The sequence below is a fragment of the Charadrius vociferus genome, unplaced genomic scaffold, assembly GCF_000708025.1.
Source record: "Charadrius vociferus isolate BGI_N301 unplaced genomic scaffold, ASM70802v2 scaffold132, whole genome shotgun sequence".
Taxonomy (NCBI): domain Eukaryota; kingdom Metazoa; phylum Chordata; class Aves; order Charadriiformes; family Charadriidae; genus Charadrius; species Charadrius vociferus.
In genome coordinates, this window is record NW_009647028.1 from 1,241,271 (window position 1) to 1,266,108 (window position 24,838).

The 24,838-nt window shown below is 40.2% G+C and overlaps 2 protein-coding genes across 2 annotated transcripts in view; one reads left to right on the forward strand and one right to left on the reverse strand.

The window, feature by feature from the left end:
* REC114 (REC114 meiotic recombination protein) lies at nucleotides 1-23,400 on the forward strand. Its single transcript, XM_009895579.1, has 6 exons — nucleotides 1-174; nucleotides 669-758; nucleotides 13,974-14,057; nucleotides 18,323-18,538; nucleotides 20,324-20,392; nucleotides 23,239-23,400. The coding sequence occupies exons 1-6, from the start codon at nucleotides 1-3 to the stop codon at nucleotides 23,398-23,400; spliced, it is 795 nt and encodes a 264-aa protein (XP_009893881.1).
* Nucleotides 23,401-23,524: 124 nt separating this feature from the next.
* Nucleotides 23,525-24,838, reverse strand: part of NPTN (neuroplastin) — an 82,991-nt gene continuing 81,677 nt past the window's right edge. The window contains exon 9 of the mRNA XM_009895580.1: nucleotides 23,525-24,634. The gene's annotated coding sequence lies outside the window, so the exon portion shown is untranslated. The remainder of the gene's footprint in view (nucleotides 24,635-24,838) is intronic.

The following is a 24,838-nucleotide window of genomic DNA, read 5'->3' on the forward strand; positions in this document are numbered from 1 at the left end:
ATGGCGGTGGCGGGCGGTGGTCGCAGCTCCGAGGCGGGCCAGCGCTCTGCGCCGGGAGGCGCCGGCGACACCTCCCTCCTCGGCAGCGCCACGACGTGGCCCTTGAAGCGCTACGGCCGCTTCCTACCACCGACGGACAGCGACGATGAAGGGCAAAGCACCTCCTCCTGGAAGGTGACGGGCGGCGCGGGGGGGCTGGCTGCTTGGTTCGGCTGTAACTGGGGTCTAGGAGGCCGCTGTGTAGCAAACAGTAATAAGTGAGGCCTTTGCAGGTATCTTTTTGCAAGTCCAGAGCTAATGGAGGAATCGGGAGAGATTTTGCTTCATGAATTAATGTAAACACATCAATGATCTGATAGTTAGGGACACTTTTTATTTTATTCCTTCATCAGCAGTGACCCGTGGTATTAAAAACTACAGATGAAGTTGGAAGAGTCTAGATGGTTGTTTAAAGTAGTTAAATCTGTATATGGAGTTATAATTAGTAAAAAATTATTAAGTGTGCCTCCTGTCTTGTGGGAGTGGAGGGCAAGTTGCATTACTGAGAGGTCAATTATACACCTGACATCTAGCACCGACCTTTGAAACCTCTTACTTTGCACTAGAAGTGAAAAATGTAGATTCTGTGCTCGCAGGGCTAGATTTTTATTTTGTCTGTCTTTTTAAAGGTTTTTGAATCAAGTGAAGAATCAGGCCATCTTATCCTTACCATTGTTGTATCTGGCCATTTTTTTATTTCCCAAGGGCGAACAGTACTGGTAAGTTTTTCTCATGTATAAAGAATGTTTCTCCTTTCATGTTACCATCTGTATTAACTTCATTTCCCTTCTCAACTTCATGGTCTCTCCCACGGAAAGGAAACTGCCGATTTTATTTTGCTCATGGAAATTCTCATGTCCTGCTTTTTCTCTGTGTTTATCAGAATAATACTAAATGCATTATTTCATACTGAGGAACAGTGTTTCTTTTGGGGCTCTAGAAATCTAGATTAAGATGTAATACTCAGTGTTGCTCATGGCAAAAGATATGTGGGTATTTTCACAACTCTTCTAACTAAGAAAACAGAGAAAATACACTGTTAAGAAATAGATAAAAATATAACTATAATTTCCTATTAGGTTTGCTATATGATCCACCTATTTTCTTGCCAATGACCTGTTAGTATTTTGGTTTTGATAATTTGTTTTATCAAAGGGTATGTTTTTTTTCTACATTGGGTGATGTGATCTAACATACAGCTTGCACTAATGGAGGCAAAATAGCAACTTCAAAGTTGTATCAACTGATTTTCCTGTAGCCTGTAGTTAAGCATGACCAGCTACTAAACTGTAATGACTTCACAGTGACACCAAAGAGGTTAACAGAAACACTCCCATCTAGGAGTTGGTTTGATGCTCATGACAGAGAAAGCCTGTGCTGGAAAGTGGAATCGAGTGTGTTCAGTGCATATCGCTGATACTCAGTGATGATAACCAGTAGAAATTGACTGATAAATATATTAGAAAGGTATTGCAAGCCACTAGAAGATGCTGCAGTATTAAGATAACAAAGACTTTTTTTTTTTTTTTAAAATACAGAATATATAAGAGGATGTTGTAGCTTTAAATATGTATAAGCTTATAAATTAGTTCTTGCTGTGCCTCTTAGCAGGTCTTAAACTTACAGAAATTATAGGAGGAGAACCAAGGATACTCTTGATTTTTTTTTTGGCCTGTGAGTGTGTTAAGAATATTGAATAGATAATGAGTTAGCAGAGAGCTGTCAGTCTGGATGTCCCTTGTACAAACCATGGTGTTTGGCTTGCATATTTTGTGAGGACAAGTTGAAGGTTCTTGGACAAGGTAAAAATGGAACATGGAAAGTATTTCAGGAGTTGCGCTGAATAAGAAAAAGGAATGGAGTAATTGAAAGTCCAGATAGGCAAAAGAAGCACAACTGAAATGAGACTTGCTGCCATCTCTGGCCAAATTCTCCTGGGGATGAATCAGTGCAGAATGCACCTCTCCTGGGGCTGGTCCTGTTTTCAGTATCCTGATGAGATGGCTGTAAGTGTTTAGTAGACTCATATTCCTTTATAGAATGTCCTTCAAATAACCATATAAAGGCTAGCTGAAAGTAAGTTTTAATGACTAACTAAAGAGCAAAAAAAAAAAAAAAAAGGCACAGACAAACTAGCTCTTCAAAGACTGTCTGGCAAAGACTGAATCTGGCAAGTAACAATGGGCAGATAAAGTGTGCTGTCATAAGGGATGAGTGCGGGAAGTATGAGAAAAGCTTTATAAAGACTTGGCTGAGAAAAGCACTTTCTTGCAGCTCTTGGGTTTAGTGGCTAGTGAAGCTTTCAGGCAGCTGCCTTCCTTGAAGTGCCAGATGAGGAATTTCTGAGGTCTGTCAGGTCTGATTCAGCTTCTAAGAGACACTAAGATACTGCAGTAATGATCACAGCCTAATAGTGCGGAATAGAGGTGGAAGAGACGTGCTTGGTAAACGTGACTGATACCTAACACTGAGAATTTAAAAGGAAAAAAAAAAAGTTGCTCTTTTTTTTTTTTTCAAAAAACAAAACCCATTTATTTTGGCAATGCTTCTATACCAACCTTAAGGCCAATACCAACAACATTTTATTAAGATTTAGAGAAAAGATACACAAAGCTGGTGTCATGCATTTTAAAACCCGATTGTCAATTCTTTTGGGTAGACTTCTTTGAGTTCATGTAATTGGGATCATGATGCAGGTGTGTTCTGTGCATACAGAACTAACCTACTGTGCAATGTATTGGTACAATGTGCCTTATTATTTATATTTCTCAGAGATCGGAACAGTTGCAGTCCTCCCTCTGCTTCTCTTGAGCATATTTGACTCGCTGAAAAACCTAGCAAATACCCAATCTGCTAGTCCTCAACATGGGCAGGCATCTTCAGAACTGTGTTAGATTTCCTGTTTACAAGGGATTTGGTCCAGCACTTCTGGCTTAGCTTTACTGCGGAGGCTTATTCCTTAAACTCATGCCCTCCCAGAAATGCATCCCTTTTCCCAACACTATGCAAGACTGATATGGAGTGATAAAATTCTTCTTCCCGGAACAATCCCAATCTACAGGTATTTTTTCAGTCTTTGGAGAACGGTCTGTGGAATCTCTTTAGTAAAGCAGCCACTATCATCAAACAGAAAGGTGATGCAGAGAGATTGTGCTGAAAAAAGACAGCGCAGGCAGTGATGCTGTTGGCCAGTAGCTGATAACAGCATTGATACCAAAGTAAGTATGACTGTTACTGGATCTCTGAATGGCTTTCTTCAAGTAGCAGCCAGGGACGCTAGAAACTCAGTATCATTGTCCAAGGACAGTTTGCACCACCATCTTTGGAGAGAAGTCTTCTAAGACCTGTTGACAACAGGATCTGGACAGCAGGAGCAGCTTAAATGAGCCTACTGCTCAAAGCTAGCCGGAACTGCACAGGCCACTGGTGAAATTTTGCCAACTCTATCGAGGTGCCATATAACAAAAAAAAGTTGCAATACTCTGCAGTCTTATGTTACTGCTGTAGAAATAATCGGACTGTGGAAGTGGTTAATCTCACTGGTTCTATCTCCCTCTAGTCTCCAGCTCTCAGGAGTTGTCAGAAACCTGTCACAATATTTAAACAGGCTTTGCACCACTAAGTACATATAGTTCTTTCGAATCTGTCACAGACCAAATCCTCTCACTGGGGTTCCATTATAATGGACATTTTGTCACAGAGGATAAATGCACAACTTTCTGCTCCAGAGGGAATGTATCAAGTTTGATAGAATGCTGCAATTGTTGGAATAATTCAGCTTGTGTTTTTACTATGTATGCTGATTTCTACTTGCTGGCCTGGGCTACTGAGTATTTCCTTTTTATCGCCAAGGCATTCAACACGTACGTGCTGCCTTACTTGCATTGAAAGTCTCTCTGATGTACTTACGGAACTGTTTGTTGCTTCATAGTTGCATCCTTTGAGTTGCTGATGTCTAGTCTTTTGATCTGTCTTCTAATCCCTACATTTCAGACCTTTTGATGTACTACAGCCTCCTGGTTTTGAGAGAACAGGGAACAATTATCGTACCTTTATATCTTGTACCTCTGCATAGGAACACGAGAGGCACGAGATCTGTGTTGCAGGGACACCGTTTCCTTCTCAACTTGAATAACTATATTGTATTTTTATAACATTTCTGTGGATTAATAATAATGGGGTTTTTTTCTACTCTAACAGTAATCAAAGAATGAACTGAACTGCTAACTAAATTCAAGAATTCATTCAGTGGTGAATGTTTTTAGCTCTTTTTTTTTCACTACAGCAGCAATGATAGAGCAGAAATCCTCTGTATTATGCAGATATTACTGTGGGTGGATGCTTTTTTAAACAGTCCAGCAAAAAATCAAAGTCACATACTGAAAAGTGTGAACTTCCAGACTTGGTCTGCTTTCTGTTTCACATAGAACTTTCCTTTTTTCGTTCTTCGGCAGTGAACGGTGGTGTTTGCCTGAACTCGGTGCTGATCAGCTCCATTTGCACAGAACTGAGGTGAAAAGGGTTGTGTAGAAATGGAAATCTTTATTTCATCAATGGTTGGATTAACACGATCCATTCTAGGAAGAATATTCAAGTGTTCCTGACTTGCTATAAAAATATTTTCTCTATGATGGATGTATTTATGTATTCTCTTATTCTTTTTTCAATTACTTTCTTAAAGCAGAAGTGATAAGAAACCTTTTCTTTTCCTTAAAGAATGCTAGCTATTTAGAGCCAAGTGAGACTATGACTCTTCTGTGGTCTGTTTCTAAGAACAACATTTATATAAATAGCAATAAATAGCAGTAAAATATTTACATATCCTAACAACTAATTTTTTTTTAATACATACAAAAGACTACAGAACTGCTTTCATGAGCAATAAAATAGTAGACTATTTAATGAATTCCCCTCTAGCGGTCTTTTCACTAGTGGAAGTTGAAATACCATTTTCTTCTCCCAAAGGAATGCTACAATTGATGCACCGAGTCTCAGCACTTCTAAACCATGTAAACCTTCACACCTCAGCACATCTAAACCTTCTAAAAGGCATAGTGAATACCTTGTCCTTCGTACACTGCTATATGGTGAGGTGCCATAGGTTTGAAGCAATTGCTTACAGTATCTGAGAATGCTCCAGAACCGGTCATTAAAGTACTTCCATGCTACTACAACAAATAATTGTTGACATGTTCAGTGTTTCCATCCATTGCTCAAAGAAAACAAATTATTTATTTTAATGGGTAAACTTTTGGGGAATGGGTAGGTGTTCAGGATCACTTTAAACATTCTTTAATGACACTGCCAGATACATACTTAAAAATATCTTAAGAAGGAGCCAACTGCTTTCCTTTTAAAACACAATGTCCTTCTTGTGATCAGCCAAATGGAATGAAGAGGAGGTAAATGGAACTTCAGAGCATGGAACATAAAAATCCCTAATGTGTAATGCAAATCAAAGGGTGTTTTGGTTTGGGTTTTTGTTTGTTGTTTTTTTTTAAACAAAGTTCATCATTTGGAATCAAATTACATATTTTTAGGACCTGGTTTTGCTCAGTGTTGCCTAACAGACTGCATATTTTACGGTAGAAAAATCTCATTCTTGCATACTGTAGATAATGGAATTTTAACAGGAATATCTTAACAGCATCTCTGTCAATTTCTGGCCATACTCTCAAGATACATCATGTTCTGTTTACCACAACTCTTATTTCCTCTGCCTCCTTCAAATCAACACATCATGAAAATTACATTTTGGTGTTTTATTCAGTGCAATTAATTCCAGTGGTAGAATTCTTAATATCCTACAAATTAAACAAATTGAAATTGTGAAGAGGACTTATTTAATAGGATAAAATTAATCCAGAGTAATTGATTTGTGACCTGATCTTTCAAAGTGTAGACTAAATGTCCTTAGTGCCCTCCTCGTCCCCTCATGACTTCTAATAAGCTAACAGTGCTTAGGATACAGTAGATTCTAACTCATTAATTAGTCGAGCATTCAGCCGACGTTCTGATGTTCTTGATGCTCTCTTTGCAGTGCCTGAAACATAAGCACCAAATTTTTGAGATTATATTCACAACGGTGCCTTGGGTAGACCAAGGTCCCTGTGCAATAAATGAGGACATTTGACGAAAACCTAGGGAAGTGAGCAGGTTGCTAATGTTGCTTGGTGGTAGTATGTTGCAAAGCTCAGGGGAGGCTGGCTTTTTTATCAAAGGTTCTACGATTGCTGTTTGAAAGAGTAGAAGGAATCTGTTTTATTGACTTACTCAGCACCACAACTCAAAATTCAGTTCAAAAACAGTCCAAAAATGTCAATTTTGGTTTGTTTATTTCAATATGTGCAGTTGACGTGATAGTTTTGGACAAGCTGAATATGTTTCTGCATTAGCTTCCCCATTTATGTTTGATATAATGATACATTCCTGTTGTGTAATGATTATGTATTGGTGATTGGCAGCAGGAAAGAGTTTTAAGGGGTTCTGTTCTTTACTTTTCTCTTGCCTCAGTTCTTCTAAACCCAACTATTAGAAAAGTTTTTAAAGAGCAGTGATAAATCAAATGTATTTACCCTAAAGTCAGAGTTTAACGTATGGTATTGATCAAGGGAAGTATGTATTTTGTATCAGGAATTAAAGATGAAATTACTTTACTTGACTTATCAATGGGATGCCCTGAATAGCTTTAGCCAGCTAAACCCATGAGGATCCAGCTCACCTCTCTAGGTCCCTGGTCAAGCATTGCTGTTCTAAAGTGTAGTTTAAGGGGAAAAAAAAAATATTCACGTTCTCACTATGAAATATCAAGGTTTGTCTAGAGTTAGGGGTTTATCTTTGCTATTCACTCATTCAAGGGGCGGCAGTTCGTACCCATCTCGGGGAGCTTTTTCTAGAGAGCTGGCACCTGGCAGCACGGGCTCCTGCACCCAACACTTTGCACTTTGGCAGAAGATATTCATCGGTTGCTGAGTCCTTTGGGCATGGTGGCTGCGCGTGTCCTGTATTTGCTACTTCATTTAGCTTTCCTGCCTCTGTAGAGACAGAGCACTCTGTTTAATGAGTTCAACCCTGATGTGTTCTTTTCCACAAACAAACAAGCTTAATAGCAAGATTTAAGATCCGGCTTCTAAGAGATTGGGCGTTAAAAAATTGCATGCAAAAAGATAATGGTGAGCTTAACATCCTCTTATTCCTTATTCCAGTTAGCTTGCTGTCTGTCTGCCTTGGATTTATTTTTATTTTTTTTTTGTCCTTTCACCTCTTTCAACTTTCTATTGTATATTCTGCAGGTCTGTTTCTGATGGCTAATGCTTATGCTAAGATCTAATTATATACAGCACATGGTTTCTACTGTGCTCTTATCTTCCCAACGATGCTATACATGACACATTTGGATACTAGCACATAGCTTGGGAATTTTTGCAGGGACAGCTTTCTGCTTTACCCACTCTACAAGTTGTCATGTTTGGGGATTATTTTTTTTGTCACGCTGACACTCCTACTCTCGACTCAGTTTTCAAGACAGCTCATACTGCAGGAATAAAAACTAATGTATTTGGCCTTATTAAGATCTTGAAGAAAGATACAAGTAAGAAAAATTTTTACTTCTAGGTGCGTTTCAAGGTAATAATGAAGACTTGGTTGGAATTATATTCAAAGTCTAATTTTCCCAGCATCTAACTTTAAGCTGGAATTACATTTTTATTCTACAGTGGTTAATGAAGACTTTCAATTTTTTATAGAATCATCAGTTTTCTAATTTAAAAAGTAAATTCTCTTTTGGAAAGGCAATGAATTAAAAATTGGTATTTTTCAGATATAGATTATCAATAAATGCTTGCATATATGTCAAGTTTCAAGCAAATGCTTGTGAACATGTTTTCAGATTTTACTTAGCATCTCAGTTTTGCCTCTGCTTTAGTGTTCAGTGTAATACTTGAATGTAATTTACAAGCTTTTTCAGACTGCTCTCACATCCTTATTTTTACTGTCTCTTGAGATAATGCTTAATAACATTCTTCTCAACTACAACGTTTCTATTCTGTTGCAGACTTTTACTGAATGTATTAACCATGTGTGTAGATACATAGAAATAATACTACCATGTCTTTCTTGCCAAATTAGTCACTTCTAAGAATAAGCAAGGTGTTACTCGGTATAAATCTCAAGTAATGATAGTGCTTAGTATATTAGATGTCAAAAATTTGGTATTTGTAACTTAACAAATCAGACTTCAAATTTAAATAGCAAATATTATTTCTGAAAAGATTTCTCACTGTACCTTACGTCCTCATTGTGGTGCGTAGACCCCTGGAGTGGAGTTCTGGATAGGACGACACAGAAACAGGACAGTGCCTCTCTCCATCCGGGGAAAACAGCAGGATGTTGAAGCCATCCCTGCTGGTTTTGTGCAGCGTGGCATGAGCTTGCAGGTGGGGCGCATCTCACTGTTCCCCAGAAGAGTGTTTTCCCAAATCTCTTCTTTTGCCCTCCAAAGGCATCATGTGCTCGTTTTGCTCCCCAGTTGTGTCTTGGTAGCTTACTTTGGCAAATGATCGGATTAAGGAACTGTCACAGGTGCCTCCCTGGGAACTGAGCGTGGCCTTTGCGAGTAGAAGATGGCTCTGTTTTCTGGGGAATTGTGTACCATGGTGCTGCGCAGCCTGAATCAGAATGGTGCAAGCGGAACGTTGTCTGAGGCCTTTAGCTTTTCTCTTCTGCCATCTTGCTTCAGCTATCAGACAGGACCACTCTGGCAGCTGTGCACTGAGATATTAATTAATACAATAAAATTCCTTTGATCTCATGCTGAACTCATCATTTCTTGCAAATGCACATTCCCAGTCTGTGGGATACCCAGCTGACTCCATCATCCATTACATTATGCAATGCATACATTCATTCTGAACTGTGAACTCTGAGCACAAACTGTTTTATTTGCATTTCATGAGTATTTGCATAAGTGGCAGCCAAAACTGGAGAACGTGTGTCTGTGTGTGTGGCATTCTGGGGTTTTGTTTGTCTTTTTTAATATTGGTTGTAATTTAAGGGCAGAGTATATATTGTTTGTTGCAAAAAGAAAGTTTTTCTTCCTAAGCTGTTGTTTCGTTTGAAAACATCTGTCTCATGAATGAGTGAATCCAAACTAATTGATGCAAGCCAGCATAGCTGAACTGTTACACAAATAACACTTCTTAAATATATACTAATTTTTAGTTGATAGGGTTGCCTAAAGGCCTTGCAATCTAACATAATCTGTTCCTGTGTTCGTATGTTGCTTAGCACCACGGGGTTTCTAGATGAAACAATAATAAATATACTCATAAATAACACGCAATACCTTCCAACATAGATCACAGGCCTCATTATCCAGCAGCTTTTTGAACACTGAAATGTAAAATCAGAACAAAAGTATTTCCAAATTAATGACAGACTAGATGGCTGTAAGGCTGGACCAGCATTGGCTTTGTGGCCTCGTATAAGGTGTGGTCACATCTTGCCTGCTACCAAAATGTTTGGGAAATGTCTTGCTTTGTTTTCTGCTTCAGCTTAATTCCTTTCAAGGACCTCCCTCTGAGAGACTTTGATTCTTGTCAGAGATGTATGAAACTGTTTTCCTTTAATACAGTGTTCTTACAAGATGATACTTACAAGTATCATCCGGGAGAATGACATAAGGAGTATATGCATGATTGACCGTTAATGATCAAACTTAAGAAAGCGCTGCCATTTATCTCTTCAAATTGTAGACATTTGAGGCCTTATGTTCCTGCCCAGTTCCAAGTTGCCTTTTTGTCTATATTCCAGATAGTCTTCTACTGCCATCTGTCTCTGCTCATGCCTGATAACTGCTCAGCAGTGCCCAACTCTGAACGTAAAGCACCTATGGATGGTGCCTGCTCAAGGGGAACACTGACCACAGCTGCTTTGTTATCTGTATTTCTGTCAGCGTGGTGGCAGCAGCAATCTGCAGGGACTACTACTTTTTTTCTTTGTCAGTGCGTACATCCAGAGCAGCTTTAGAGTCAATTCATTATGTCTAGAAAGGCACAAATGGATTACAATCTCAATACAGTGCCATGCAGTTTCCAGGACCTACCCCACACGTAGCTCCTGGATGTTGGCAGAGATCCTCTCGACTTCAAGCGATGGAACAAGGGACAGATGTATTATAGTCTTCCTTCTTGTTGCTCTGAATTCATTTACCTAACTTCATATGCAGACTCATAACTATTTCATTGTTGAACAAAAGAGAGAATTGTTACTGTTAAGAAGAATCTTTTTTTGTCTTAATTGTCAGCCTGTGCTGACTAAGGTAACATGGAAAAGCCACGAGGAACAGAGTAGAGCTCAACACAGTGCAAAATCAGGCTTATTTACTGCTTAGAACTGAGGAAAATCCAGAGGATCCTGACTGTAATGATAATTACTGATGTAAACCATTTAACGATGGAGTTCTGCAGACCTGAGTTTCTCTAAAACATTCCCTCTCCTTTTTCAGGTAGCTTGCTTGTGCCAAATCAGGTCTGGTTTGTACTGCTCAAGTACTGCGCTGAGTTTTTCTATTTGGTTTAGCTATTCTTAGTTATTTGTTTCTGCTTGGCAATATACAATCAACCAAAGGTGCAAGAGGAAAGGAAATACTTTCTGCGTTGTTCTTCAGTTAATTAAACTTGAAGTAAATGACATTTCATTTAATCAAATTTTGGGGTTGGAATTGAATAATTAGGAGTACATAAATAAAAATTCTAAATGCTGTTTTTTTTCCAGCTTGCTTTACCTCAGAAACGGGACATATAAAAGGATGACAACCTGGGAAACATCAATAAAATAGTTGGTAGGAAAGTTAAACATTGGCTGCCTTTTATGATTTCTTTGAAACCAGCTATTATTTTAAGGAGACAACATTTGTTCAACCTACATCTTACAGTGAAAGGAAAAACACTATAAAAATAGACTTAATGTGGGAACAGCTATATTTAAATAAACACAGTTGGTGTGTATTAAAAACAGTCACTGTTTGGAATTAACAGAGTAAGCAGAAGTGGCCACAAGTTAAAGTGGCCTCGTGAAAGCAGGAGATCCTGGATTTGCTTCACTAACAGCATTTTGGGGCTTGGTAGTGGAGTCGGAGGAAGACCAAGTGGCGGTGGAGAAATTCCCTGTGGCAGGAAGCACTATGCGTGTAAGCACAGGCAGCTGTCATACTGCAACACAAATCATGTCCTGGTTGTCCAGGACTCAGCCTGGCTGCCTATCCAGAATGAGCAGTTCTGAACTGGCCTGTGTGTTTTGAGAAGGTATGGATATTCCCCTCAATGTAAGTATGTTAAAAGATGTCCAACATTTACAACTTTAAATAAGAGAAATAAGTCTTTGTGCCGAGAGGAAATCCACCTTATGTTCGTTTGTGGTTATTCCACAAAAATAAATATAAATTCACCCCAAACAGTGAGAACAGTTACTTTCAGATTATTTGTAGAAACATCAAGAATATACCCTTTCTGGTAGGGACAGTTTAAAATATTTTTTCTGCTTTATATATTCCAGTTCTACATACTCCATCTTTCTCTCTGTTCTGACTTGAGAGCCCATCCGTTGCCCCATTCAAACTTTTCTGCACTATGTATGTTTTCTGCAACCAGTTGTTTCCCTTCTTGAATGCAGCTGGCCGTACCTTACTCCTCTAACTTCAATTCGGTTTTCTTTGCTTACTTCTTCAGTGGATCCCTTCTAGCAACTGTGGCAGCACAAGCTGATAAGCATCGTGGATGGATGTCACTCCACGTCTCCTCTAAAGTACTCCTCGTGTACACAAAACAAATCTGCATTTGTGTATTTTGTACAGCCATGTACTAAGACCTCTTTGCAGTACACATGCACAATTAATGTGGATTTTTTTGCTGTTGCAGACGCTGCTCGCTATTTCCGTGATGTTGACATGACTGAAATTTCTTGACTTCTGACATAACTTTCTGCTGCGCACAGTCGCTAGCGTAACTTGCTGATGCTTTTCCATTTTCAGCCTTAAACAATATTTTGGGGCCAAACTCTGCACAGCTATGGATGCCTGTAGCCAAATTTCAAAGTAATATATTCTACCATGCAATTGATAATATGGCATGAGAAGTGCTATTCATTATTCTAGAAATGTTCTAACAGTGCTCGTTCTTTTCTTAACCTACTAATCTCCTCTTGTTCCTCAAGCATTCTTCTTAGTATCTTCTCCCCCTCCTTTATCCGCCCCCCCAACTTTAATGTCCACATCCCAAACTTCAAGTCTCTTTTGATACACAAGACAAAACTGCACCCCCCAAACCCAGGGGTGCCAAAATGCCAGGTGTACAGAGGAGTAAAGGGTATTTCACAGGCTTCCTTTACTGCCTCACGTGTGAATTCAGACTATGTGACAAACTGACCTTCAGAGACTTCCTGCTATGTGACATCCAAGAGGAGTCTGTCTGTACGTGTGCTGGACCCAGCCTCCTGCTCCGCTGCTTCAGCAGGCTAATTGCATCATGTAGTATCGCCAGAGAACACGCACTTGCCAAGAAAGATACCATTTTCTGTTGCAAAGTCTATCATTTGCAGTTTGTCCCTCTTAGGATCCAGATTCCTTTACTAATTCCTGTAAGAGCATCAGGCACAAAGTGAGGACTTCCTATTCTTGAGGCCTTTCGTACTCCAGCAACTCCTACCTTAAGACATTTTGAGTGCGGACAGACACTCTGCACGTGACTGGCCCATCTTACCTGTTGTCACCCCCTGTTTCTGCAGTGCAGGGGGAAATTATTTTCTCCCTCTGACCCCAGACCTTTTGGGAATGATACTTGCATGCCATCGTACACGCGGGAGTCTGTCATAGCAGGTGTCTGATCAGCTGCGTGTCTGTGACCCAGTTTGCCTTTGGTTCAACTCTTCAGTGCTTCCTAGACGTTCCCTCTCGTAAAAGTTCAGTTAAAAAATCTACGTGCAATTGCTGTATGAGACTATAAAGCCAGTGCCAGCACACTAAGAGGGCAGTGTCTTACCAAGGTGGCTTCTTGTATCAAAATAGAATGGCAGATGGTTTCCCAGCCTGGACCTGCGTAAGATGGATAGTAACTGGCAAAAACACACTGCTGGTGGTCCAGGATGGACGTGACTTGTGGTTCTTGACCCTTTGGAGGCCTATAAAAAGCAGCTTGTGCAAAAAGCCACAGTCATTGAAAGCGTTATGAGTTCAGATAAAACAGGTTGGTAATTTCTTTCCTGCCCTTAAATTTGTGTTCCCCCCCACCCCCAAGTTGGTCATTAGACTAACTAATGACTATGTGGCAGTCTGTGGGAAGTACCTGGGGAGACACAGTCCATTGCCTTGCTATTTTTATATCATGTTTTCAGTTTTCAGGGGTATTTTCACAGAATTCTGAGCAGTCTGTCTTGTTTGAAGAGACTGACAGTTAACACAACTGGAGTATATAAAAACATCTTTATCAAGTTATCGAAGCTGCTGCTTGTTTACCTCAATTCCATCTGGAGAAAATGCCTCTCTGGGCCTTCGATAAACCAGCTGCTGTCCCATTCTTCAGGTTTGCCTGCCCTCTGCTGCCCTCTCGGGCAACTTCATGGGATGCGGAAGAATTTAAAGTGCTCTGATGCAGCTGGTTTGTTACGCATTTCATAGAGACTTTCCTAACGTGCACCGATATAAATGGAAATCATATATGGAAATTAGAATGTACTTTGCAATAGTGGTGTCACTGGAGCTACAGATTTACATTTAATTCCTAGTGTGGTAAAAACTACATATAAGCAATTGTTTGACAGATAGAAAAGATGCACATAAGCAGATAACAAATCTTCATCGGGGATTAAATTACATAACTTGTGTGTACTTCTGAGTGTTGCGTGTGTGCTGTGCAAGTATTTTGTGTTCTGCTTTATTTCAGGAAGGCTTTTCATTAATTGATTCCCACAAGTGGTTAAAGATAGTAAGAAGAGCAGACTGCCTGCTGCTTTGTGCACAGTCAAAGGTAAGTTGAGTTGCTTTTAATATTTCAATAGCTAACACACTTCTGTATAAGATTTCTTAATACTGCATAAATTAAACCAGAAGTTCTGAGATACTGTAAATTGCCTACATAAATTAAAAGGGGTTGGTTTTCACTCTAGATATTAAACAATGGATTGAATCACCTTAATGTCTTTTGTAACTGCTAATATTCAAGTCTTTTAGACTGCTTTCTGAGAGTTAGCTACTAAAACAGCTAGACTGATGTTTATTTTCGAATCCATCTGCCGTGGCTAACAATTAAAAAGATGAAGCGATTCTCTTGCATGTACAGAAGCATGCTACCTATGAGTCATACTTCACTTCGGCAAGCAAATATCTAAGCAAACAATTATTTGGCCATTTTGTGGCCCCTGACACCTGGCAGAGTAGTGGCAGGCTGGTGATTCAGGCATTTGGTATTGAAGGGCAATGAAGGGGACCTAGATTTCTGGTCTTCTCCTCAGATCTCATGAAAAATGGTTGGATAGCCTTTAAATAATTAAATGGCACTTGCTTGTTACCAACTTAAGTATAAATCTCAGTGTTTCGGTTCTTAGATAAACCCCAAGAAGTTTCTTACTCATCTACACTAAGCACTCACCTGGTTTTTCAGAAACAAAGCCTGTTTCGAAATAAGACCTCTCCCTTCTCCCTTGATGCTTTCTTAGGCTTTGTTGTTTCAGCAGAAACAGCTGACTCCAGTTTAACTATCTCTGCTTAACAAGAGAATTCATCTCTAAGGTAGAAACAGGAATTCTGGAAAAAGAGGATGAGCCCCTTGTTTTAACTCTTGGCGCAGTTCACAAAACTAGTAAGGCATAAAACCATCTCAGGTATCCTGAGCTGTTCTGTCATTCTCCCCTGACAGGAACTCTGATACAGACTGGGCTATTGTGATTGCAGATAATATCAATATCCAGAGTAGCTGAAAACTGTAAAAATTCCTCTTCAGTTGTATTTTGATCTATTATCCGATTTCTTTTATGAAAGACATAGGTATTTCTTTACAGGATGTTACAAACCAAAGAATCTGGTTTGCAGAGGAGAGAATGCCTTGCTAATTGCAGGATAAAAGTAGATGTGAGGCATAATAAACATTATTTAAATATAAGGACTCATCTTGTTTCAGAATAAGCCTAGTCTAATGGTGGCACTAGGAACTGCGTAAGCAAGTATCTTGAACTGTTTTAAATTCATGGGTTATGCTTGCCTGAAACCAAAACACCTTTGCTCTCTGATTTTTGTCAGATTCTTACAAAATATGGAGTATCACTGAAGAAGACTATCGAGCTGTTGCAGTAATTAGTTCTGATGAATCGGTAGATTATCAGTTTCCTTTACAGTTAACAGAACCCGCTGCCCAGCACAGCATTAAGGGATTTCTGCTGCATCTCACAAGAAACATAAAATCAACATCACAATCGCTTTGAGGCTTGAACAAAAGCTCTGAGGGACAGTTCAGAAGAGGAGGAATATTAACATAGTCTTAAATTAATTTGGTGCCTCTACATGTTTACTTACCATAAATTAGTTAAACTGGATTTAGTGGCTCTGCAGTGGTCCTATCATACAGTTTCTCCACTTCGTATGCTAAATAGTAGCTGAAGTGATCCTTTAAATGCTGTCAGTGTATATAGCTTCCGGGCTAATCTTCAAAAATATTTTAAAACATTCAGAAAGCCAGCCACACCATGTAAGGGGTTATGTCTCAACCCTGGTAGACCTAAGGAAGGAAGGAGTCAAGGAGAAGCCATTGAAGCAGAGGAAAGCGAGCTAGGTTTTCAAAACCCAGTTCCTATATCTGAGTGCACAGGGCAACTAAGGGACACGCACAATTAAACATTACGCTATCATTTCTGATTTACCTTGTGCTCTTATTTCCTTGCTTTACTGGTTTCAGTTATTTTCTTTCTTTCCTGTGCTTGCCTTTTTTGCTGCATGTTACCTTCTTTGCAATTATAGAATAATCCATGTTAAAGAAACATGGAGGTTAATCACGGGGATCATGTACTTCAGAAGAAACTGAGCGAATGTTAACTGATGCTTTTTTGTAAGTCATTAGTATTGCATTTATAGCAAAACGTACTGATTTCCTTATAAATATTACTTTAACGGGGCATTGCGGATTTTCAGCTAGCAGAATGAGTTTCTAAACTATATTTTGAGAAGCTTAGTGCTATATACTTAAAGGAAAAAGACACGTAGAGAAGGTACCTGTCGCAGATCACTATTGAAACTCAGCTATGCTAGTGGCAATTTTATTCAGTGCAGTACACGAGTGTCTAATTCTGAAGCCGTACCTGTCCGATGCACGCTTGTGTCTTACACTTTGCTGAAAGAACCAGCTGCTTGGCTGTCACTGCCCTTTATACGGCTCCATCTCTAGTAATCACTTATCTCACATTAGTCTTTGATGTGCCTCTGTGTATAAAAACTTTGTTATATGAAACGATCTGTAAGTAGTAGCAAGAATAAATGTTCTTAATATTCTTGTAGTACGTGATTTCCCTTCATACTGTTTTCATTGAGCCCAGCCCCGGCAAGGGAGGAGGTGCAAATTTGATGATCCAAGTGACCTCAAGGTTCTTTAATATTTCAGCTTTTGTATGGCTCAGGTACTACTGCCCAGTACTCGGTTTATGCTAAAACTTGACATCATCTTAGCTGAATTTGAGTGCTCTCTCTCTTTCCATACAGGAAAAATGTGTAATTTACAAAGTCTATCGGTGCTTATAAACTGCAGTCCTAATTATTTAACATTCCTTATGAAAAAGCAGAGGGCAATACAGATAGCTCAGACTGAAAATGTATATAGGGACTGTAGGGGTAACTAAAACAAGTGTTCTTTGAAAGTCTCCAAAAGGAATTCAAATTAAGATGCGAGTTACCTTTCTGTCATTTTAACGAGAACTCACCTGTCTGGCATATCCACGAATCAGTTCTCGGTTACGTGAAGCTGACCCAGTTAAGTTGACATCTTAGTTAATTAGAGGAAACGTAACTGGGCACTGGTAAAATGAGGGCTACGGTTTGAATTATTTTGACGTTTCTTCCCTATAAAAGGCACTGAGACAAGCTTTTATGCTTACAATGTCCTAAAAATCATTTTATGCAATACAAGTGTCTTAAAATAACATGCATGTAAACATACAGGCTGTCATGAAGAGCTGGCTCATCTTTAAGACAAAAATCTTGAAAGTGAAAGATGTCCTTGTATTTGTGTAATCAGCACTCTAGCAGTGTGCCTAGTCATTAAAAAAACAGTTTTGACATTGAAATCTCAGAAAGATGAAGACTCAAATGAGCTACATCGGTCCAAGGAAAACTTGCTTCTTTTCTAATAATTTAACTGTGCTTTAAATTTGAAATTCCAACATCAAACTGAAAGTCCCCTTAATTCAGACCCTGAACAAGAGCATTCGGTACGTACCTGCCTTCCATCAGCTGAATGTGCTTCGGACAGGCTTATCATGCACGACAGACTCTCCAGCCCTCCATTTTCAGGGCAGTTTGCTGGACCTCATGTACTTAAAAAATATCTATTATGGTGCAGCCCAACAACCTATACTGGGGGTCAGTTCTAGCCAGGTGGGTTTTTTTTTTTTATTTTTAGTATTATTTCACTGACATAATGCATTTGAGTTTCTTGCACTCCTAATCAACTGTGTTAGCATCTACTCAAGGAGCAGCAGCATTCAGTTGGAGTGCCAAACTGAATTTGTATATTTAGCTACGCACAGGCAGACCAGGTAGGTAGGTAAGGCTGGGTCTGATGCAGACAGTAACATAAATCCTAAATGGAACATACAGTTCCCAGAACTTTTAGTTTAGATTTCAAAGTTGACATACGCTTACTTTAGTGTCATTTCGGTTTTGGTCACAAATAACTGTTCAGAGTTGGCATATCCTTATGGATAAGAACTGAATTTCCCTGCTATACTTGTGAAAAACTGTTGTCGGGGCAAAGTTTGTTCACTTGGCTGGACCTTTCAATTCGTTCACAAGTGGCCCTGTTCACTTACCATTTCCTTGGGCTTTTTAACTAGTTTTCAAACTGGGAATCACACTCCTGTGGTTTAGCTGCTGGGATAAATGAAGATACAGCAGGGAAAACTTTGCATTTAAGTTGGTGCAGCGATCCAAAAATTAATCACCTTTTTCCTAACTATAACAAATAGGAATTCAATTAAATCAAAATAGTTTGAGGGGATTGACAGTTAATTTCATTTCTCTTTGGTTTCTGAGCAGAATGAAAGCCGCATGTTTCGTGTTCAGTTTGGTGGAGATTCAAAGGAACAGACGCTGGAACACTGCTGCAGTTGCGTTCAGAAACTTGCGGAGTACGTACCGGTTGAAGTACCTGATGAACAAAGCCAGAAGCTCTACCACAGTCTGGATCAGCTGGCTACTGGTGAACATCAAGTGAAGGACACTGAACAAAATGCATCAGTACGGCATACAGTAAGAAAGCAAGAACATATCAACAGAAAAATAGAAAATTAATCAACTATTAGTGTTAGATTGTAAATGACAAATTTTACTTCTGAAGAAAGTTTCTTGCAACTGTGAGACCATCTATACAAAAGAGAATTTGGGAAACCCAAACTTCAGTTTACGTGCAGGGAAACCTAGTTATTGAACAGGGCTAGAGTTATTTGGGAAGTCAGCCGCTGAAGCTGGCTGTCGTCTTCCCATTCTCTTAGTGTACCTCAAAAAAAGTTAACAGAACAATGCTCAAAAATGTGGTTCTGGCTCCTCAAGCGTATTGTAACATATCTCAGAGCAATCAGATGCCCTCGTTGAGGTCACTAATAGCCAAAATTAATATACATATTTCATGTGATCATATTAGCAGTTTTATGGAATGAGATTTATAGGTGGAGGGAAGAAAAAAGCTTTGCTCTGGGTTTTGAACTCTTCCTTAGCTAGGGAGCCTGGAGATGATGAGAACAATTGATGCAGGGCTCAGGCAAACCTAGGCAGGCACTGACTGTTAAAAAGAAGTGGCTGCAAATGCTACAGGCAAGCGTTATTTACCAATTCCCAATCAGATGGTAGTATGGTTTGCTGGAAGACTCGGATGCTTTCTGCTGAGATTTAATAAACAGGAGCAGGGGCAGAGGATGAGAGCTCAATAGTTATCAAAAAAACATGTCTACAATTTCATCTGTGTGGATTTCAGCTAAGACTGCTGGGAACCACCTGGCAGATTTTCCAATAAATTACACAGGGTAAGAAAAATGATAAGAGTCTTTTAAATAACCAGGAATTGTGTTCTCCTTTTGGCATTTACTACCTACTCCTGTTTGCAGTGTTAGTAATTGTAAATATGCAATTGTATCTATTTGAGCTTAACCTGACACATGTAAAAGCAATTTTGGGGGAGGAACAGAATGTTTCCCCTCGCCAAGACAAAGATGTAAGGTAAATGGAAACGGTGCAAAGGCAGATAGTGTTTCTGAGGGCGACTAATTCTTAAATATATGCTCTCTTGGTTATCCAGAGGATCACATTTACCAGCTCTAAAAAAACAGCCCTGCAGTTAACTTAGCCTGGATAGCTCTTGGGTAACGTGATAAAAGTATTGGGACCGAGACTGAGGCCTGAAAAGAAACATCAAAGTTTTCAGCTGCCTCATTTCCATGATAGGACTAGGAAAGTCCTACTCTGCTGGACAGTGGAATGACATTTGTTAGAGAAAGTGCAGGGGGGGGAAATAAAATATCACTAATTGAACTCACACCATTTCCATGAAGGCACATAGGAGTCCTTCAACAGCTGATACTCAAGATTTGTTTGTTCTTTTAAGCAGATTACCTATACTTTAGGCTTTGCTCGTTTCCCGATCATGTTGGTGCTCCAGAAGTTAAGACTGAAAACCTGGCTCAGAAAATACAATTGACAATTTAAGCCATGTTTTTCAGTGATGTGACCCACGGGAAGGAAAACTGCTCCTGGTGAGCGTTCACACACTGCATTTTTTAAAGTGACTTCCAGTAAGTAGTTTAAAAGTAATCTTAGTTTAGACATGACAGTTTTAACTACAGGCCCATTATTTCATGTCTTTCATTTTTAAAGACTTGAGCAGATGTGCATTCAGGTTCCATAAAAAGATGCCTTTTTACCGCATAAGGTAGCTGAGCACATTCCCTTCCCCATATCTCTAAAAACGGAACGACTTCCCTTCTTGCACATACCCACACTCTGCTTGGTAACAAGCCCTTATTTGCATTTGATATTTTCTAGCCAGATGAACTTCTCGCAGATTCCTGCGTCAGCCTTGGAGAAAGAAGATCTGTAACCCAGCTAGCGCAGGTAAAAAAAAAATATAATCAAATCTAATATTTAGATCCTGTAACTAAATCTGTCGTGCATGGCGAGAGAGCAAGCTGTCTCCTATGCTTTTAACGCCCGGTAAATGTCTTCACTGAACATCAGGATGCCATCATCTCTACCAACAAAACCACAGGATCTTGTGTAATGATCTGGAGCTAGGAAGTAAGCTCAAACCCAGGTATTTAATTACCCCATTTGCATAAGAATGAAGCACGCACTGCCAGCAAACAAATACCCGGAGGTCTCATCCAAATAAATGGCTTTGGCAATCTGACTGCAGAAATGACTTCTGCAGTCATCACTTAAGTCTGAAAACACCAATCACCTTTGACCCACAGCAAAAGATCCCATCATTCAATCGACAGTTTAACTCAGAAGTCCAGGGTAAAGCTGTGTTTAAAAATAATGGGCAGTTTGTTACTCGTTTACTGTGAGTTTGGGACTGTACAGAACCAGATGACTGGGGAGAAAACTCCTCTTCCCAACCTCTTGGTTTTGTGCGGCTGCTTCTGTGGGTTCCCAGCGGGTCTGTCTTACCCGACTTTCTGTAGTGACAGGATGATGAAGGCGGTGTTTCTTCCCATCAGTGGTACAGGGGACAGTTCCTACGCTCCCGATTACAAATCTGTCATCCAAAGCCCGTTAAACACCTGTTTTCAGAAAGCAGAGCTCCCTGTACCCTCCTCGCAGTGGGGAGCGCTGTATTACGCTCCCTGCTGTTTCCTTCCCAGCGCTTTTGTTAACTGTCCTTGTACAACGCAACCAGAGTGCATCAACAAGCAGGAGTGATCAAACAAGGCACTTTGCCTTCAGCAGCTGTATTTTTCGTGACCAGTTTCTGCTTTATGAGGCAATAGTAGGAAATGTAAATTAACAGCAACATGATAAAAGAACTTAGTTTCTAAAACCTGCTATTTTTTGGTCCCTGTATAAGGCAAGGGCATGGTACCTGCTTCTGCGCAAAGCTTGCTGCTGGCGAGGCCTGTATTTGCTCTACCCACCGATCCATCTCTCACTTGAATTACAAACCAACTCCCTGGCACAGACACTCCTTGGTGTGGTAGTTTCCTGCCTCCTCTTCTACTTGCCCCTCTACTTCTTCATCAGCTGAAACCCAGCTGCCCTGAGCTGGGGTCTCCGGTGCCCTGGCCCTCGGGCTTGCCATACAAAGGTGGCTCAGGCCTGAACTTCTTTTCCCCACTTGCACTTCAGAAACAAACCCTTTGCAGCTGGTGCTCTGCGAGTCCCCATTTCCACCCCTTCAGGAAGCTAGCAGAAGCACTGGTTTCAAGCATTTTCTTCCAGGTTTGGTTTTTTTTTTTTTTAAAGACACTCCACAGTCTTCACTTTGTGTTTAAAGACATTTTTCTCCAGTCAAGACTGCGGCATGACCCAGGAAAAGAGCAACACCGCCATGTGAACCAACAGTTAAGATTAGCAAAAATGTTAAAGGTGGATGTTTTATTTTCCTCCTCACAAGTGAAGCACAGCTGTGCCCTGGCTGTCAGCGTGCCCGGGCCCTCTGCCAGCTGTCTTACACCCTTTCAGGTTGAAGCAGCAGAAGCTCAGGCCTGACTGAGCTCAACAACAATCCTGCCTTTCCCAGATGGAAAAGCTTGGTTTTGCCTGCACCTCTCACATCGGTGCATCAAAAAAAAAGGCCCGAGTAGGCCTGTGAAGGTTTTTTCTAAAGCCAGATCCAGCCTAACTAGCAATGACGCCATTCACCTTGGATCACCTCTGCGCGTCATACCTACCTCACTCATCACAAAAGCGCTGCTGCAGTGATTTCCTTTCCCTCTGCTCTCCCCCTGCAAAGTATCCAAAAAGCATCCGTAACTGATGCAGCTTTAATGACAGACGGGTAGAGAAAGTTAAAGGCTGAGTGGGCGGTGAGGTCTATAGAACATTTGCAGCCCAAACAGTGGAAAAAAATTGGTACAAACACTCAAGTAATTAACGCGTAGCATAATAACGCGGTTCACACTGAGCAGCAGCCCTGGCTGCAGCGGGGCCTTTGAACTGTGAAGTTCCCGTTCCTTTTAACGCGGCCGACATCCAGCAGGAAAGCGGGCAGCCTGCCACGAGAAAGTTTTAATGGAGCCGCTTCAGCGTGTTGTCACAGGAACAGCAGCACGGAGAGCACTGCCCAATAACCTACCGGTCCATGAGACCCGTGCGGTTCTCCAGGGCACCTAATGGATGATAGCGGCATTGCCTATGGGTGCTGGGGGCGTCAGGGCTGTCACGGGACCTCGTACATCTTCCTCTCTGCTGCCACACTGAAAAGGGACACAATGCACACAGTTTTGCCCACCACTAAGGGAAGAAGCCGGGGAAGGGGTTAAATGGGCATGAAAAGGCTGTTTTAACTCTTAAAAAGCCCCATAATTTACTTCTAAAAGACATCTTGCTAAATTAAGAGCTTAGAACCACGTTCTTGGCTATCCTTACACGGTTCAGGTGGCAGTACACAGGCTCCATACAGGATCCTTTCTCTTAGGCAGAACGGACCTTCCCCGCGAAGCCGCCTTAGCCAGGAAACAGGCATTTCTGCTTGAAATAACTGCAGAGGAACTCAAAGTTGCATGAAAGCTGTATTGGCAGCAAAGGTAGCCAGCAGAGAAAAAATTACATACCGAAATCATATGTGATAGTAAGTATTCAGTCAGCATTACTAACAAGGCAGATGCGTCTCTATTAAATGCCGAAAGCTCTGACGGAGCGGCATGGTTACAAAACCTGTGGAATGTTACCTTTTATGTCCAAGACTGGCGCAACACCTTGATGGTTTTTTGTTTTGTTTTGTTGTTTAACTTTGGCAGTCTGTGCTGAAAAAGACGTTTGAGCTCCCCCTTGCGTACCGGCATTCAGCGTGGCGCGCGCAGGAGCTGGGGCCCTTCATTCGCTTGTGCCTTATGGATCAGAATTTCCCAGCTTTTGTGGAAGATGTGGAGAAGGAATTGAAAAAACTCACAGACGGCTGAGAAATAGCAGCGAATTCCCACTGCAATGCATGCTCCGGGACACCCAGCACGCGGGACACACAGGCTTAAGTGTGATTAAAGGTTTGAAAAAAGTCTGCACACGTTTCGGGTTGGTTTTTTTTTTGTCAGTGTTTTATTTTTAAAAACAGGTGAATCCACTTTTTTTTTTATACATCATTGCACTTCAACAAATACACAGAACACAAGTTCATGCATCTACAGTTACGCACATCATGAGAACCCTGTTAGGTCTATTTCTACAATCTTTAAATCATGAGAAATTACAGTGTCAAACTAAAGAGTATAACTAGTTGCATAGAATATCACCATGCTGTAACATTTCATCATTTAAACAAACAAAAAAAAAAACTTATAAAAGTTTGCCTGAATCGAATGTACAAGAATATGTTGAACACATCAGTGCAAAAGGATCTGAGAATTTACATGAGTTAACAAAAAAAAAAAACCCAAAAAAATCACTTAAAAAGCAATCATATATATATATTTATAAACTGAAGTTTTGTTTCTGTTTTCAACTGCATTCCACCACCACGTCGAACCATTCCAGCTTTTGAAGTCTGATTATAGGACACCCGAGTCTCTCTCTATAGGTTAAGCCCTTAAGATAATTTCAATTTATATTACTTCTCTAAGTACCAGAACAGTATAATTCTCTCATCTTTCAGACATACAGTAAGGAATGAACATCAGCAGCTTCAAAATGAAACACAATTACTGTATTTTGGTTTTCCCCCTCCCCCAAAATATAAATATATACTGTATATATTTTTAAGTTTTGCTGTACTTTACAAAAAGTTTCACTAGATGGCAGCGGTGCGTTTTAGAGCTTTGCCAAATTTTTAACAGCTACAGGAAGTAAAAAATGGCGCATGCGTGAACAGACTTACTACTTCTACTGTTTTAAATAGATTAAGGAAAATTAAAAAATAAAATAAAATAAAATAAAAGCAACATTCACAGCACATCAAGCCCAAAATAGTTTACACCTTCTACACTGAAGCATTATTAAAATTTATCTGGCTAGGTCATCCTTACAGGAGAGGCTAAATAAGGCATGCTTTAGACAGTCATATTGTTGCTCACTTGAAAAGGAAAAGAAAAAAAAAAAGAAAAATAAAAAGAAATCAGACAGAACTGGAGTTCTAGAACCAAGAGTTCCAACCCTTAAATTTAGCAGGTCATATTGCCATCAGTCTCTCAGAAACTTAAAGCTCTAAAAAAGAAACGAGAAGAGGTGCTAGTCAATGCCCGGCAGCGTTCCCAACATCCCGTGCCGTAACAGTGTGCAATCAAAGCGCTTAACCTCCCTTTCCGTCTAAAACGGAGAGAGCGGCTTCCCAACCAAGGGTAGCTTCCGGATTTTACCACTGAATATGGAAGGGTTGGGGGTTTTGTGGTTGTTTTTGTTTGTTTGGTT

What these genes read in the sequence shown, in the direction of transcription:
- REC114 (XM_009895579.1), top strand. Translation starts at nt 1, where the DNA reads ATGGCGGTGGCGGGCGGTGGTCGCAGCTCCGAGGCGGGCCAGCGCTCT. An exon ending in CCCAAGGGCGAACAGTACTG is followed by an intron (nt 759 to 13,973) that starts GTAAGTTTTTCT and finishes GCTTTATTTCAG; the next exon opens with GAAGGCTTTTCATTAATTGA. An exon ending in ATGCATCAGTACGGCATACA is followed by an intron (nt 18,539 to 20,323) that starts GTAAGAAAGCAA and finishes GATATTTTCTAG; the next exon opens with CCAGATGAACTTCTCGCAGA.